We start from the raw sequence: 17,299 nt of genomic DNA, 5'->3' as shown, positions 1-17,299 counted from the left end.
TTTAAGCGACGCGTATATATTTGATAGAATTTCAGAGATCGATTTATTTCTAAGTATTCAACCCCCCCCCCCCCCCCCCCGCCCACCTCTTCGGCGTTATTAAGTTTAGAATGAGGACAGTGGAGCGCAATTAAGAAATCTTGATAACGGCACGTCAATCTATAAGTCATATTTATGGTAATGTAAATTCTAATAATACAGTTTTAGGTCACGTGAAATATTAAGAAAATTTTTCTCTTGCATATAATGGATGTGAGCAAACATCTCATGTTTTTGACTCTATCGCTATCTCGAATTTACAATATAACTCCTCGAGAGTGTATCGAGGGGAATGCAAACACCATGGAAACTGCATCGGCGCTGGCTTGGTACTCGGCTCGCTCCTGTACCAAGTCACACGGATGGGCTTTTGCTATTTTGCAGATAACAACGGCGGCATGAGCGCACGAGACTGGTTACAAAGTGCCATTTGCAGAGTGTCGCGCGATCTCGAGCGTTTTATCAAGGTTGCGCAACGACAGCTTCCAAACTTTGTGTATGCACGGTGTAGCCTGTAGAACGCGGAGCAGAGAAGACACTCGATACATGTAGGAGTAAAAGTGATTCAGGAAATCAATAGGACATAATTGGACTGTGTGTGAAATGTGAGGCAACGAGTCGACATGGAGATCATCGGGAAGCGCGACGCGACAATCGGCAACGCGACCGCATTAATGGCCTCCGTGGGGTTAACCAAGCTGCAATTCATGTTTCTTCTTGGTCCACAAGGGGGGATGTGATTTGATTTAGAAGTGTGAGCCTCGATACGATGAATCGCCTCGGAGATCGTTAAAGGGCAACGTAGGCGTATAACAGAGAGAGGGAGAGAGAGAGAGAGAGAGAGAGAGAGAAAGGGGGGGAGAAAGAGAGAGAAATCAGAAGGAAACGATATAGCACGTACGTGTCGCGACCGGATAAGGCTAAAAAAATGGATTCGACGAAACTAGGTGGTCCAGCGCCGACCAGTCCGAGGACTCACTCGCCGGTTCTGCCGAGCTACGCCGCGTCTGGCGACGGTAACATTGATTACATCATAGGCGATTATATGGAGAGACTAGGCACGCGGTTGAACATCCTTGAAACCGAGCTGAAGTACGCATGGAGAGCGCTGGATCTTCTCAGTCAGGAGTACATCAAGATGTGGGAGAGACTGGAGAAGCTGGAGGGCCTGCTCTACGAGCAGCAGACCGTCATTAGCCAACTGATTGAGTTTTATACGAGCGGCGGCGCGCGCGACAACGCGAATGTCATCGAGGAGACCCTGGCGAATCAGCAGGGCTCGGTGGGCGAGTTGGACGCGATCGCAAAAAGTCTGGGCGCGGCGATAGGCATCGAAGAAACTGCCGTGCTGCGGGAGAAGCTGAGTCAGCAAGAGCTGGCGAGAATGCACGGTCTTACGCAGGACAGCTCGACCGCCACGGCCGTCGTCACCGATATGCACAGAAACGTGAGAAATCTGGACACGCTGGAGACTCTCGAGGAGGAGGGCAATATACCCGACGAAGCGTTCTACAGAAGTCTGAACAACGCTTACAGAGAAGATTTGATTTGCGGCGACACGTCGCGGCCGACGTCGCAGCTGGGCATGATTTGGGAAGAGGCCGAGGACGAAGATATAAACGGTAAGAAGGAGGTGGAGGCCAGTCTCTTCGACAAGGCTGTATCGAAGGAGAAGGACCTGGAGGATCTGTCAGGCCAGTCGACCAAGGAGGACCAAGGAGGATTGCAGACGTCCGCAATGAAAAAGGAAGATGATGCGGACGAAGACGAAGGCGAGGTGTTCAGCGCGGCTGATTACAAGAGCTACCGCGGCAACACGCCGTGCGTCAGCGAGCAAGATCTCGCGCAGCTGTCGCGACTCAGCTCTCTCGATCAGGTGGCGTTGGAGAAGCTGCACGAGATAGACAGACTGACCAGCAAGCTGCAGAAGGACTCGCAAAATCTGATCGAATTGCAATCGAGGCTGATGGACTCGCCGAAAAGAAGCCAGTACTCGTCCGAGGCCGAGGCGAAGCTGGCCGAGGAGGCGAGCAGCATAGACGAACAGCTGAGAAAGATATATGCGGAGACCGATGTGGACAGCTGGGCGTTCTCCAAGAGTCCGAGCTCCACCGGCAGATCGATATCCCGCGTCAGCACCGACAGCGGACTGGCTACCGACGGCGACTTCACAACGAGATCCATATCGCCAAAACTGACTACTACGTCCAGGAGCAACTTAGACTCCATTTCGACTACTTATACCCCGCCTAGATTAGGTTACACGTCGGCTATACTGGAGAAAAGTCCGGAGCCGGTGATCCAGTTGCCGATCGACGTCGGCAGTTTCGCGAAGGGATACGCGGAGAATAAAGAGCTGACGGATCTGATGGCCGAGAGTTTCGCGACGGCGGTCACTTGCGCGTCGCCCACTATTTACAGTACCACCACTGAAAAGGTGCCGTCGCCCACGCTGTCGGCCAGCAGCGTTCACAGCGTGCAGGGTCTGCGCACACGGCAGGACGGCTACTTCGGTAGCGCGGCTCGGCTGAATCTGGAATTTCAGGAAAGCAGAACGCCGCCCAGCCCGTCGCCCAGCTCGCCGCCTCCGCCGGCGCCGCGGGACACCGGCGAGACTTTCCTGATGCCCGGCGCGGATCAAAGAGAACCGGAAGTGAAGAGAGCGCAAAGTCCAAGTTTCATACGTAACGCGGAGAAATTGGTGTCGATGGAGCAGGGCCGCCTCAGTCCGCGCACTCCTCACTCGCCCAAGTCGCCGCGAGTCTCGCCGAAGCACACCGTGAAATCCGTCAGCGTCGCTAACATAGTCGCAGCGAAATCCGACTCCGGTCTGTCGTCTATGAGCGGCTGGAGTAGCCTGGATAAATCGCCGAGTTCGCCCAAGAGCTCGATCGCCAAGATGCTCACCTCCTACTCGGTGGACCACACTCGCATGAGCAATCTTGTGCCCAGCACGCAGCCCGCCAGAACTTCGAGTCCGATACCGCCGCTTCCGGAAGCGACGAGCGCTGCCGCCACCATCACGCAGGAGCCGCTGTACGACACTCCCGAAGGCAGAGACGCGTTCGCGAACGCCGCGCTAGCGACCACCAGCAGTCATTCTTACACGACGGCGATGAATCATTTGTCGGCCGCCGGCAAGTCGCCCGCCAAGGAAGAATACAATTTCGTGCCGCCGCCTGCTCCGGGCGCCACCACCACCACCTGTCAGAGCCCGAAGAAACGCAGCCGCCAGCCGGGTCTGCAGCATTTCGACTCGGCACCGGCCGGCACCGGCGCGGATTATGCTTACAGACCGGAGCAGCCGGCTATTTACTCCGTGGCCGGTAGCAATCGGCAGCAAGCTATCACGAGCGTTTACACGAGCGGTTCCGGCACGTACGGGCCGAAAACCACCACTTCGGCTTACTATTCCGCTCCCGACGCGGTGGATCAATACGCGAATTATCAGGACGGTTATGCCGCGCTACAGTATACAGAGACGACAAGCGCGATGACAATGCACGCGAAAAAGCCGATACGCGGCAGCTCGTTCACGGACGGCATGACGAATCACGAAGGCTACAAAGCGGCGATGTATCGCACGATGTTTCCCACCGGCAATATCACCGATGCGCTCTCGTACTATCCGACCAGCATGACGAATCTGCCGCGCACGGAAACGAACGAGAGCACGTCGTGGCTGAACTCGATGGAGGAGCAGATACCGCACGACTCCACGTCCTCCAGCATCCGATCGTTGACGTCCGACGGCAGCTACGCTCAGAGCCCGTACACGGATCGCAGGTATCCGCAGCCGCCGGCTTATCAGGCGCACTCGGCGTACCAGCAGCATCACACCTACGCGAATCAAAACTATCCGCAAGCCTACCAGCAACAATACCAGCCGTACACTCAGCGACTGAGCAGCGCCGAGAGCGCGCAGCTCGCGGATGGTTATCAGAGACAGTGGCAGCGGGAGCATCAATACATGCAGGATCACGAGGGCGGCAGGATGTCCATGGAGCAGCAGCAGGCGCAGCCGAGCGAGTACTACGATGCCTCGAGCGTGATAGTTTCACAGTCCGGATACATCAGCATCGCGACGAATCTGAAGGATCACGAGGCTGACAGCGGCAAACTATCGAAGAAAGTCAGGCGCGGCTCCTCGCTGAAGAACGCAATGAGCTCCATGAGCAACTGGCTGCCCGATTTGCATCTCAGCAAGCGTCACAGAAGTCAATCGCTGCCGGGCGGAGTGAGACGGGAGGATCTAGATGTGGATCCCGCGCAGCAGAGGCAGCTTATGGAGATGCAGGCCAGAGGTCGCGGCAGAGCTCAGACGGCTAGAAAGAAGAAAAAGCACACGTTGGTCTCCACGGTGTCGGGCATTCTGCAGAAAGCTAAACGCCGCAGCCATCAATCGCAATCGCTGTCCGATCCGGAGCAGTCCGAGACCGAATGGAGCAGCGGCAGGCAGAGTGGCTTGTCGGAGGACGAAGACAGCGTGATGTCCGATATTGTTCAGGAGCCGCCTTTCTTCGCGAAAGTGAAAACCGCGAGTACGAAGAGAAAGCAGCCGTCGCCGCAGCAAATGCTGGCGCAACAACAACATCAGGCGCAACAAATACAGGCGCAACAAATGCAGGCGCAGCAAAAAGAATATATGCAACAGCAGCAACAGCAAGCGCTCCAGCAGCAGCAACTGCAGCAAGCGCTCCAGCAGCAGCAACTGCAGCAAGCGCTTCAGCAGCAGCAGCAGGCGCTTCAACAGCAGATTCAACAGCATCAGGAACAATTGCATCAGCAGGCTCTTCAGGATTCTTGGGCGAAAGAAAAGGAGCAGAGGAAGATGGAGTCTAACGAACACGACGCGATCGAGCAGACGGGCGCGCTCGAAGAAGAGGCGTCGGGCAAAAGCACCGGCTCGGGATCGGGCGGATCGTCGATTTTCCAGACGGTCGGCGACATAAAGAGATCGACGGGCAGCTCGGACGAGGCACCGAACGAGAAAGCGCCGAAATTGCCACCGGTCACGCTAATCGGCGGCTCGAGCATGGAATTCGCAGTGTCGCGAGCGCTCGGCAAGTATCGCCAGCGGCAGTCGTCGACGGTGTCGGACGACCAGCCGGCGTCCGAAGAAAGCAACAGCGAGAGGAAGCCGGCCGAGGACGGGCCCGCGCAGACTCTAGAGACGAGCTTCGAATATCCGGAGGACATGTCGGAGAAGAGCGAGAAGAGCGAGAAGTCCGGCAGCGCAAAACTGCCGGAACTAGTGACTAGTTTGTCGGAAGAAGCGCCGCCGTCGGAGGGCAGTCCGTCGGCGTCGAGCGTGCGAGGCTACAGCACCATGGGAGGCACGCGATTCCTGCCGCGTCACCAACAATCTCTGGAAATCCCGTGGGGCGGCTCGCGGTCGGGAGAGCCCGACGAAGACAATCGTAGCACGCATTCGTACCGTAGCACGTCGAGAGTGTCCTCGCGGCGACAGAGCACCGAGGACTCGATCGATTCCGAGGACGAATGGTACTGCTACGAGCTGAGAAAGCTCGAGGAGCTCGAGCGGCAATCTGAAATGGAGATGACACAGGCGCTGATCGAAGAGCCCGAGGACGAAGCTTTCGCGCCGGACGAGACGGTGAAGGAGAAAATGTCATTCGTGCTGAAGGAGCTGAAGCTAAAAGCCGTTGCGAAACCGAAGGAGCAGAAAAAGGAGGAGAGAGAAGAGACAACACGAACGACCAAGATGAACGGCACGGTCATCAAGGAGCATCGTTTCGAAGAGAACGACGGCAGATACCGCGACGAGAAGCCCATCCCGAAGCGCAAGTCCGCGGAGAGTGTGGAATCCGTATTCGCAAGGGTAACGGATTATCACACCTGGGCGCACGAGCTGGAAGCCAAGAAGGAGAAGCCGCCGCCGCCGCCGCCGCCGTCCGCCACCGAAGAGGGCTCCTCAGGCGAGACTTCCGGTCCGGACAGCCCCGGGCAGTCGATGGATGAAGAGGAAGAAGAGGAGCTGCCGAAGGATACCGAAGAGCAACAGTCGCGACGCAGCTCCAGCGGTTCGACGCTGCGTCACAGCGAAAAGATGCCGCAGGGCTCGGATACTCTGTCCCGCGAAGGTAGCGTAAGTGTACCACCTAGCGAAGTGTCGGTCAGCATCCCGGGAGCTTGGGATTCTGAAAGCACTGTCCTTGAAGGCCTCGAGCGCGACGGAGCCGGTAGCGCCGAGACGGCTACCACGGCGACCTTGAGTCTACCGAAGATCAAGATCGACTCCTCGTCCTGCGGAAGCTCGGACACGACATTGAAGGAGGGCCAGGTGAGTCCTGGCCCGCCCGGGTCCAAGTGGAAGCTGCTCAAGGCCTTGAAGGAACGTAAGGCCGAGGAGAAGCTCAAGGAGGTCGAAGAGGCCTCTAAGGAGAACGCTATCTCGCAGGGACCTACGGCAGTGAGTATCATGATCAAGTGAGGACACGAAAATTTCTGTAAAGCGTACTCGAGATTCGGAGGTTGGGTGAAATCGTGAATTGTTCGTAAATGTTCGCTTCACTCCTCGCGCGAACATTTTGACAATTAACGATTGATGTTATTTTTCATGATACACAAGACTCACGGACATCGATATTCAGTCATTGTCAATTTGCAAATTCGATTTATCTCGTCGACGGTACGTTTAGCTGTACACGCGCACTTGGACGAAGAGTCTCTCTTTTACCGTCAGCATCGTCAGCATTTTTCGAAGCTTTGGAAATTCGGTGTGAAAGTTTTCGACGATTGATTTTTCACGTGCTTGGAATTCATTGTACGGTACGTATATCTCGAATGTCGAGTGCGCTGGTATGTCGACTGGCTGTAAAACGGAAGAGATACTGAGAATTCGAAAATATGCCGCGTTGAAATTAGAACCGTGCCATTAAGTGGCACGTGTTTCGTTCAGTCAATAATGTGCGCAAAAGGAAGTCAAGCTTTGCTATATTGAGAAGAAGGCGACGACAATTTTTGTCCGTCTTCTTTCACCGAGGTTGTTAGAGAGGCGAAGAGCCTCTGCGCTGGTTGTGTTTGAGGTAGCATACCTACCTACACATTACAAATGGTACTAGTCAATTTAAGTGTAACACCACTAACGCTTGGCAAAGCAATATTTCTAAGGAGGCGAAATACGCCGCCTCGATGGCGATCGATTTATTGTGATCGGCGATGATCCCACGCAGGCGAAGCGTGGCCACACCGGGAAGCTCATTTAATAAGCATTTTTAGATGTAATTAGATGGTGCTTTATTCGTAGATTATATACGCATTAAGGTAGTGACTATTATTATTAGAATATCTGCCGCTATGTCTGCGCGACGTGGATAAGTGTTGTGAAAATATGCCTGCGAAACGCGATACAATTGTTGGCGAAAATATTTCCCCTCGCGAATTTATTTCATCTTTTATTCTCAATTTATGTGGAAAATGGATTTTTGATCGTCTTTTGATTTCTCCCGCGTGTACCATTCTCGCAAATTATACGGTTGCATCAAGTACAAGCGTCGTCGTTCGCGTCGAGCGTTACCTGAGAATCGCAGAGGGCATAACGATAAGTCACATTATAGCGATAAGAACGTACGTCGCGCAGACACTGCGGAAACGCGCAATTTCGTAAAACATCGAATCCATCGCTCCCGTAAAGCGCCTGTGAGGAAAACACGTAGACAGACACACTCGCGGACACGCGAGCCGTTCATCGTGAGTAAAAAGAGTGGGAGAAAGAAAAGAAAATGGACGTGGAAACGATCCGGAGTGGAAATTGCGCCGGCGAATGGCTCGGCATTTCCGGTACGCCGCGACCCACAAAAGAGCGCACCGCGGCAAAACGCACGCGATACGTACTTGGAAGAAGTGGCAACGCGAGAACTTGGCGAAAAGAAGCATAACCGGGTTTTTGTTTTAAACGCGCGAGCTATTAGTGCGACGAGTCGCTCATGACGGAGTCGGGGAGAAATTCAAGCAATCGAATCGGCGAACCATACATTCCCGCGCGATTCTCGATGCGCGGACAATAGACACGCGGTATATACAGGGAAGATCACCTCCAAGTTCCTGACATAATAGGATATTGACGAGCTTTCATCCGCCGTAATCCAGCATCCTCTTACCGCCCACGCGAATACGACGCGTTTAGAGTCAATTTTACAACGTTTCCGATCAAGGATCAATCATCATCCGAGCCGCTTTCACTCGTTAGCGTCGCGCTTCCGTATATCGATCAAGCGAGTAAAGACAGCGGGCTTGGTCAATCGTCTCAATATAACGATAACTGATTTAATCGTCTCGGGCTCGGTATGTATTCGTCGTAAATACAGGGACTTCCAAAATCGACGACGCTTATCGCTGCCCCTGATATTAACGTCATCCCCCAGGGAGACCCGTTGATATACACAACGATATTCCGCGGGGCAATATATTCCATTCAATCGCACGTTAACGTAGAAAAATCGATACCTCGCGTCGTAATTCCGTCGCGCCGTATCACGTCGCGAGAGACAGTATTACACCGACAATATATCCGCAGCTTTTTACCTTTTCTACACGCTCCCTCTCGCTAGCGAATCGGGGAATTTTCTCTCGCAGATCGTCTTCCGGGACGGGAGCACCTCCTAAAGAAAAATCGACGAATCCCTCCGATGATGTTCGTGCCGACCGCAAATATACGTACACATCCGTGTGAAACGTGAGGCGCGGAAACGCGCGTGTCACGCGCCGGAGAAAGTTTCAGCCGTGTACTTGACGGTGCGTGCGCAATTTTTCTAACTGTCATCGGTACGTCACAGTGCAGCTCCGTAAAGCGAAAAATCGACAAGACTAATGATCGTTGTTGTACGTCGTGTAGTAATAATTAGTATACATTGTACCGTAGAATAATAGAGCTATATCGTGACGCTAGGTGATTAACAAGTTGTTTATATGCACCGAGTTGTATGATTGAGTTTTAAATTTACGTTGTTACACAGACAAGCCGTAATGAATTTCAGTGAAATTATTCATAAAATAAATTCAGGATATTCAGGGAAATTATTTATAAAATTTTAATATTAAACAATTCATTTCAATATTAATTTTGCAATGTTTCTTTTTGTGAAAAATATATTCAGCCCTGTTATCTCGAGGGAAAAAGATGATAAATTCACATTTCATTAATTCATTTACAGGTGCGTATAAACGACAATGAGTATTATTACAACCGATTAAGTAGCTTGCAACTTAAACATTTTTCATTGTTCTCGTTAACAGACGTGCATACTATTTCGTACGATCGATCGCATCGCATACACCGACAACCGTTCTGCATCCATAATGATCGGATGAATGAACTGTATGAGTACGCGTGCGAGAATCACACACCATACACACACGTCCGATACATATGCTTCCGTATCTAAAGACTTACAGCCGTATACTGTACTGTACTTAAGCTAGGGAATATTATCCTGCGTAATTCGATGTTAGAATTAGGTGACTGGGACAGTACCTGGCGTTCGAGGAATGTGTAGAGCCGCTGGTTTCGATACTGGCACATTCAGCGAGCAAGAATAAAAGCGGAATTATAAAGAAACAATAATTAAGAAAAGAATCAAAAATACAAAGCAACAAACTTTATACGTATACAAAAACCGAATGTGAAGATGGATATTGCTGTCCAAGTTTTGCTAGCTCGTAAAGTTCATAAAGAGCGAGAAAGAGAAAAAAAGTAAAAATAAAAAAAAAGTTCGATTTACTAGAAACATTCAATAAACTACCGAGAGAATTATTTTCGGATACTAAAGATTTACGTTATGAAGTCTTTACTTTTAGAAGAGTCACAAATCGTGGACATTATTTCTTAAAGCGGATAGCGTTGAGAAAGTACCGAAACCGGCGTCGCCAGTACAAGAGTCAATAATACTGGATAATACAATAGAATTTCGGAAGTGCTGTCCTACGAAAGAACGAGGAAACGAGAAAGAGGCGTTAAGTAAGAGAAATATCTTCGAGATAGTTCCTTCATGGATGTATAAGTGATAAGAAATCGACAACTTTTTCGAAATTATACGTCGTCGAGCCTTGCTGATAACGATAACAACGGAACGACGAGAAATTCCTGCAATTGTACCAAGAGTTTCACTTTCGCTCATTTCAGCGTGCACTTTGAGTATATAAACATGCTGAATTGTTTAAACCTTTTTTAATCTGCTTATAACATTTCCGGAAAAAAAGAAAAAAAAAGAGTTTCATATCCTTCAAAAGCGAGTCGCTAAAGGAAAATTTTGAATTTGTAATTGCAATTGCTTTCTCTGTGTGTTCAACACCAATTATAATTAACCCGCGGCGTAGCAAAGAAAAGCACACTTTACCATTTTTCTTGCGTAAAGATAATTATAGTTTGTTTCTGCGTTAATTCGTTTACGTTTCACGGTCCAACTGTTTTCACCGTCGTCGGCAAAGTCAAGCAGAGCGAGCGCTTTTAACGAGCCGGGAAACTGTACGCAAATTCCGCCATTTATCGGCGGAATTGAAGGAAAAATGTTGCTTGTTAATTATGATGCGGCGAAAAAACGCTGGAGGGAACGCAAACTCGAGTTTTAGACAGAAAGACACGTTCTTTATTTGCAGTTTCATTAGGTACCGCGGCGTTTAAGACCTCAAAAGAAATTCAGAGTTTAAATAGTCGCCTACGTAAGTTTGCGAAACTCCCGTCGGAACAGACATTTCGGCTGTATTTTCACTTCTGCTCCGACAGCGCTTTTACATATTTCCGAACATACTGTGCGAGCAAGGCGTTATATTTCGTGCGACTATACACATGAATGACGCTGTTCTGCACACCTTTTCATTATGCAACTTCTTTAATCATCCTCGCCTCTATCAACGAAGAGGATGTGAGGCTGTTAATTAATAGCAGCCCCTGATACGCGCACGTTAGTAGGTTGTTTCGCGTGTGTTGCCGCGCTCGCGTACGTGTCGCTTCAGAATAGCATAAAACTTTACAACGTTGTAGCAATGCGCCTAAAAGCAAGCTAGTTGCGCTGCAATCTGCCTGTACGATCGCTCTTCCTCGTAAATACGCCTCTCCAATTATTTAATTAAATGACTCGCTAGAAACAAACACTTCCGTTGCAACTCTTTTAGATTTTTTCCACGCGCCCGCGCACAAGTTGTTTGTTATAATTTTGTCGCCTTACACTTCTGTTCGACAAATATTTTTCACCAACAACCACTTCAGTAGAATTCTCATTCATTACGTTTCATTAACGTCCGATTCGGGCTTCCGCAAATTGTGCCGACTCGACTCGAGAGGGAGCATAAAACCTCATCGAAAAGACCGAGTCGAAGTTGACGAGAGAAAGAAACGCGCGCAAGGAGCGAGAGTGAAACACCCTTTAATTGGATGATCCGTCGATGCGAGGGATTTTAATTGGACGAGCTACGCCAAGCGGAGCGAGTCTTCCGACGAGAGAACCAAGCGACTGGCTCCTCGACTATCTGTGAATCGTCTTCAAGATAATCGAACGATTCGACTGACAAAGACTGCGAGGGCTCCGTGCTCGCGCATAAATCAAATTAACCACGTCGCGAATTATCTCGCCGTTTTGTTGATGAACGAAATACCGACCAACCGATCTCGCCTTTGGACGTTGAATATTTCTGCGTCAGTCGGATCGTCGAATATTCGGAGGATCGACAGCGATACGAGGCCAATATACAACCAGACCAATTCTCTACCGTTTCTCACTTTTATATGAGCGTATAATGCGAATGCAGCGAGTACTACCGCGTCCAGCGATGAAGTTAAGTATATACATTAAACGCCTAGTAAACGGTCATTAATAATTGTATATGTATATTGTATTTCACTATAAGTGTCTAACACACGCTCGTAATCGTCTTCTCGTGTCGAGCCGTCGGGCTCGAACATGGTGCGCCAGGCCGATTTTTTTCTTGGCTCTCTCACACATGTCTCACATACAGAGTGTATCATCGTAACAACATTCTCGCCATCGACACATCTCGCACACACACGCCTAATTCACGTATATATGTATATATATACATGAAGATATATATATATCTATACATATATATATTACCATAGCCTACGCGGTAGATTTGTGTCAATTAATACTATAACAAAGTGTTTAGTCGTGTTTTTCCAACGGGAAGAAGTGAGAAATATAGTATATAAGCTTTCGTGTGATAATTGGGACAAAGGGGGATAAAGATTCGTGATAAGGAACGAACGTAGCTCATAGCATCTCACACGCTCACATCCCAAAATTATTAAGCTCCATTTTAATCTCTAACCAGATGTCACAAATGAATGATGACGTTAAAGGAATAATTTTTGGTGAGGATCGTTTTGTGAAAATTAAGGACGGTGGAAAAATTAATCGTCAGACGTGAATTTACAATTGATAAAATCTTAATAGTGAATCAACATCTCAATATATCTTACATCAATATCTCAATAAAACTGGTTTCTAACATTTATTTTCGCAATAAAGCTAACAATAACAAAGCGTTATTCATTCTTCTTCATTTTACAGTAATTCCTGTCTGGGCTTTTTCATCAGAATTCTTCACATTTTTCCGTATTTTTGCGCTGTGCAGTTGGCAGCGTGGATTAATTTTAATTGATCTGTCTGGCAATCCAGCCGGGCGCAAACTTGCCATTTTTCGATATATCGACAGCGCGACCTATAGCACGATCCGTTGCCGAGGAACTGGCCGAGATAACAGAATGATCGATTACATGGATCCGCTTGTGCACGACATTCAATTTTAAGATAATTCCTCTAAAAACTGTTGGATAAGTATGCCGCGTATCTGAAAGTTCTTGAGTTGCAAAGTTAAAGAGCAATTTGATAGCTGTGCTCCCGTAGATTTATTTTATATTTAACGACGCAAAAGTTACTCTCCCCTTCAGTTACTCGTAAAATAAACGAAGTTTGTCAAAATACAATTAAGGTCCATTAACGCTGTTTCGTAGAAAGGCACTTCAGCGCTTGTTACAAAAATCTCTTCGAAAATAGCGTTTCTTGCTTACGTGGAGAAAAAAATTTATCTTGTTTCAGTGATAAATACGCAATCATATGTAAGATAGAATGAAAAACGACGTGACATATGTCGGCGTGGGTCGCATCTGGGTTAGTCTTCGAGAAAATAAATTTGTTGCCCGTAAAGACGGTAATTTCACGGAAAATATCCCATAAAGAAAATAGCGATGCCGCGTATATACGAATAAAAGGCGACATGGTTTTTCTGTATATTCTAGCAAAGCATAAAAACATCAAATAGATAGATAAATCACAGACTGTAGCTGAGTGCCAATGGTAAATATCTTCTCGACGTCTCACGATCTCGCCGCGTGACTTAATCAATATCCTCTCTCATTGTTACGCGGTGTAACGAGATCAAGTGTAACTTTCGCGTACATTCAGCATCTTCATATAACTCCAAGTTACTGGAAGTCGCATGTGCGACGCGTTACGCTTTCAGCGCATTAGACTTAGTTAATCCATTAGTCACGCCGAATGGGGAACTCAAGCTCGGCGGTGCACCGCGTAAGAGTTACATTATACGTTCAGCGACATAAACCGAAAGGACTGAGACTGCGACATAGTTTTGCGATACATTGCGAAAAACAGCGAGTTTGAGATCGCGCTTTAATAGAAATTTAAAAACGCGATGCAATGAAAATGTCGATAAAAACTTGTCCTCGTTTGATTGGTGATTAAAAATGTTTCTTTTATTTTAAAGATATTAAAGAAAATAGTATTTGTTGCAAAAATAGACAGGCGTGAGTTCGGTCAAAGCCCAACTTATCCTATAACTGTAGAATTAATCTGTCAGTCACATTGATCACTTCAGGCTCATCTTTCAGCGTCCTTTGACGGCGTCTGGCACAGTGCGAATGACATGCCGATTCACGTGCGAATCACGTCTGACGACTAATCGTATTCCCTGCTCTTTGTCATCTTGCGATTCATTGCGCGCAACCATCCGTTAGACGATTATCTCGAATTCTCGGTGATAACGCAAACGCGTCGAAATTACACAGAACATTGCACATGTGATACAAGGCGTAAGAATCCTGCCAGACACAAAGCCGGCGTCTTTCGCATTGTTATCCAACGATTATGCGAATTATTCAGTGCGACAAGCGCGGACAAATTATTGAACATTAAAAAAATGATTCTACGACTCGAAAGATTTATGCGTGAGACGATTTCGCCCGTTTCCCGATGTCGCGAAATATATCGATGTCTTGTGTGTTCAAATATGACGCTCTATTACGTGGGCGATAGGGCAGGTGGATACATATCGCGTAATTAAGATTATTGGTACAACAATAAAGATGCTTATGACGCAATACGGATGCGGACTATAAACGATAATTTACGACGGGCCGTATCGAGTGTACAATTATATATACAACCGCGTACGGAAGCGGAAGTTAAAGATAAATCGCGGTGAGCTGTGGGATGATTAGGCGAACGTGGGATTAGGTTGCCACGCAGTTGTGGGTCTACAACTTGGCTGCTAGCACAATTAGGCGCGCACCATGTTACTATCGTTACACGAACACACACACACATACATCAGCTCAGACACATATCATTCGCAGAAATCGCATATGCATACGTACACGTATGTGCACGTATTGCCATGAAATCACACACATACAGACGCAAACACCAGAGCGAATGCCTCTGATTACCCGCGGCCATTTGCAGTTTTGGATTTAATGTGAAAATACGTGCGGTAATTTACTCGCGTATCATCTCGCGTAACGGATCGGTTAATTTGATTGATTTATCAATATCACCTTTTCCGAAATTTATTTCCCGAAAGCCCGGTGTTTTTTACTTCATCGCGAAATTATTTATCTGTTTATAATTACCTCGTACACATTTCAACGACATTAATTATTGTCATAATTATTCACAAGTGCATACGTATTTATCAATCACGGCTATATTCATACATATCGTAATAAATTCGGAATTTCGGCAGTGTTTGTAAGGTCTTATTTTTACAGCTTACTATGTTATGTTAAGGCTCTTTTTTTTTTTTATGCGTACATGTTTGTTGCGCACTCAGCAGCGATGCGGTATGATACCGAGAACGCAATGCAGAAATAGCTTTTATGCAAAGGCACGTACATATCGCATGCATACGCAAACGACATGTCCCATGTTTCCTGGGGCACTTATTCCTTGGACCGTATTAGCTTTTCCGTTCCTTGCTCAATTTCCATTTCCATTAATCACCGACATCCGCGTACTTCCGTAACAATCGGATCCACTACTTGCCCGAATATGGGCCCCCCCTGGGAAATCTATTCCGGTGACTTCGCTGTAACTTTTTTACGCATCATAGTTTCATGTCCAACTTCAAATCGCGACATTTCCTTCTTAAGTGCCGCGTAAAAGCGCAGTTTCTACATTTTTAAGTATTTTCATTCATCTGCGACTTGCCGTTTCCTTTTGAATTCGTAAATAAACCAGAGTTATATTGTAAGAATATTATGATAAATTCAGTTCAACGCTATTGTGCAATGTTACGACGATCAATGTAATTGTTTAAAGACGCGAATTAATCTATATAACGGTTAGTTTTAGTCCTACTTTTCACGTAATGTTTTATTCCGTTGAATTTAATAAAATTCTAAATGTTTGCCAAAATTCCATCTTATCATCTTATCATCGCGTGAGTAGGTCATCGCGTTTGACGTGTACACTGGAGTGGATTCTCGTGAGTGTACGTATCGCATAAATCACTTTCACATATCATGCATTATTAAATAGTACCTGTAATGAGCTTCCAAGTGAACGATTGTTATAAGAGAACTAAACGAGAGTAAATTACCGCAACAGCAGGATTCGGGAACTAGCGACATTTCACAATTATTTCCGGCTAATCGGTTTACTTGCAGGCACAATTTGGAGAAAGAATTTCTGTCGTAAATATCTCACAGAGACACTCGCCGCATTTATCACTGGCCGCGGGTAAACTAAAATACAGGGCACAGAACAGAGAGCTTTATCATGAGTGTCTTCTCGTCGGGACGAGACGACGGCGGAGTTTCGCATAAATTTTTCCACGACCCCGATCTACTTCGAACGCCAAAGAAACAGGCTGCTCGTGAAAATAGTAGCGCGATCCGGCTACTCTCAACCAATATTCGGATACTCGACATCGGCGATCCACTGAAAGAATCATTCGAAGACGACTGTGCATTTCCCCTCTCGATCCCGCGAGTTGCACGGTCTCGACGAGCGGACACCGAGAATCGCACCTGCATATCATCGATATCGTTTTCATTAAGTGTCATATCATTAACCGGGGACGGGCGCGAACCGCGCTCGCCTCCCAATCGATCGATGTAGTACAGCGAAGATTTCTTAAGGCTTCTCAACCTAGCGGATAGCGCCGTCAATTGACGACTAGTGTCTAAGTGAATTAAAGGAAACTACGTTGTTAAGGCCTAATAGATAACGGAAAAATAATTCGTTAGAGAGTAATATCACACATACACGCCATACAGAATACATCCATATATGCGGTGTTTTGGTTGTTAAACAAACGCTTGTCAGAATTACATTCGCGAAGCGATACTGTATTCCGTGTAGATATACATACCGTTCAGTTTGTGCGCGTTATACTTCCTCGCCTTCGAGCGCATCTTCACGTCACTCACTATTATTATCTATTACGCACGATATATTATTTATCGCATTGGCTATTATGCGAAATAAATTAATTATCGATGCCGCGCGAATTTCATGCGGGCAAAAATTGCGCCGCGTGGTATCGGAAATGTCGCATCTAATTTCACTATGCGACAAAATTTACGAGTTAACCGAGCGCTAATTTAACTGTCGCGCAACGAAATTTCCACATATATTGTGAATAATTAATCTGCGTATCGTTTCTGCCGGCAGAAAACGTCACTTCACGCCGCAAACACGTAGCATGAATTTTCGGATAAACGATGAAACGAGTTTATGAGATGATAAAGATTATTTGAGCAAAATCACCCTTTATTCGAAATTTTACGGCTTCACAATTGTTCGCCTATTTTTATATCATTCTACGATGCTTTAATCAGCGCGATGCGGCATTTTCAAATTATTTCATTGCGACCAATGGTAATCCTTATTGCCAATTAAAGCGTTCTCATGCAACGGTTCATTACAAATGCAAATTCATGTATAAGCGTACTGCGAAAATGGGAATTAAGCTTCATACTTTA

The 17,299-nt window shown here is 47.3% G+C and overlaps 1 protein-coding gene across 16 annotated transcripts in view; it reads left to right on the top strand.

Moving 5' to 3' along the window:
• Window positions 1-17,299, top strand: part of unc-13 — a 93,655-nt gene that overhangs the window by 32,645 nt on the left and 43,711 nt on the right. For all 16 annotated transcript variants that reach the window (XM_067356498.1, XM_067356496.1, XM_067356501.1 and 13 more), the window contains one exon: window positions 424-6,472. In XM_067356498.1, coding sequence (XP_067212599.1) covers window positions 968-6,472 — 5,505 coding nt within the window. In that variant the 5' untranslated portion in view covers window positions 424-967. The remainder of the gene's footprint in view (window positions 1-423; window positions 6,473-17,299) is intronic.

The sequence above is a fragment of the Linepithema humile genome, chromosome 6 (assembly GCF_040581485.1).
Source record: "Linepithema humile isolate Giens D197 chromosome 6, Lhum_UNIL_v1.0, whole genome shotgun sequence".
NCBI classification, from domain to species: Eukaryota; Metazoa; Arthropoda; class Insecta; order Hymenoptera; family Formicidae; genus Linepithema; species Linepithema humile.
This window is presented reverse-complemented; position numbering and strand designations above follow the sequence as displayed.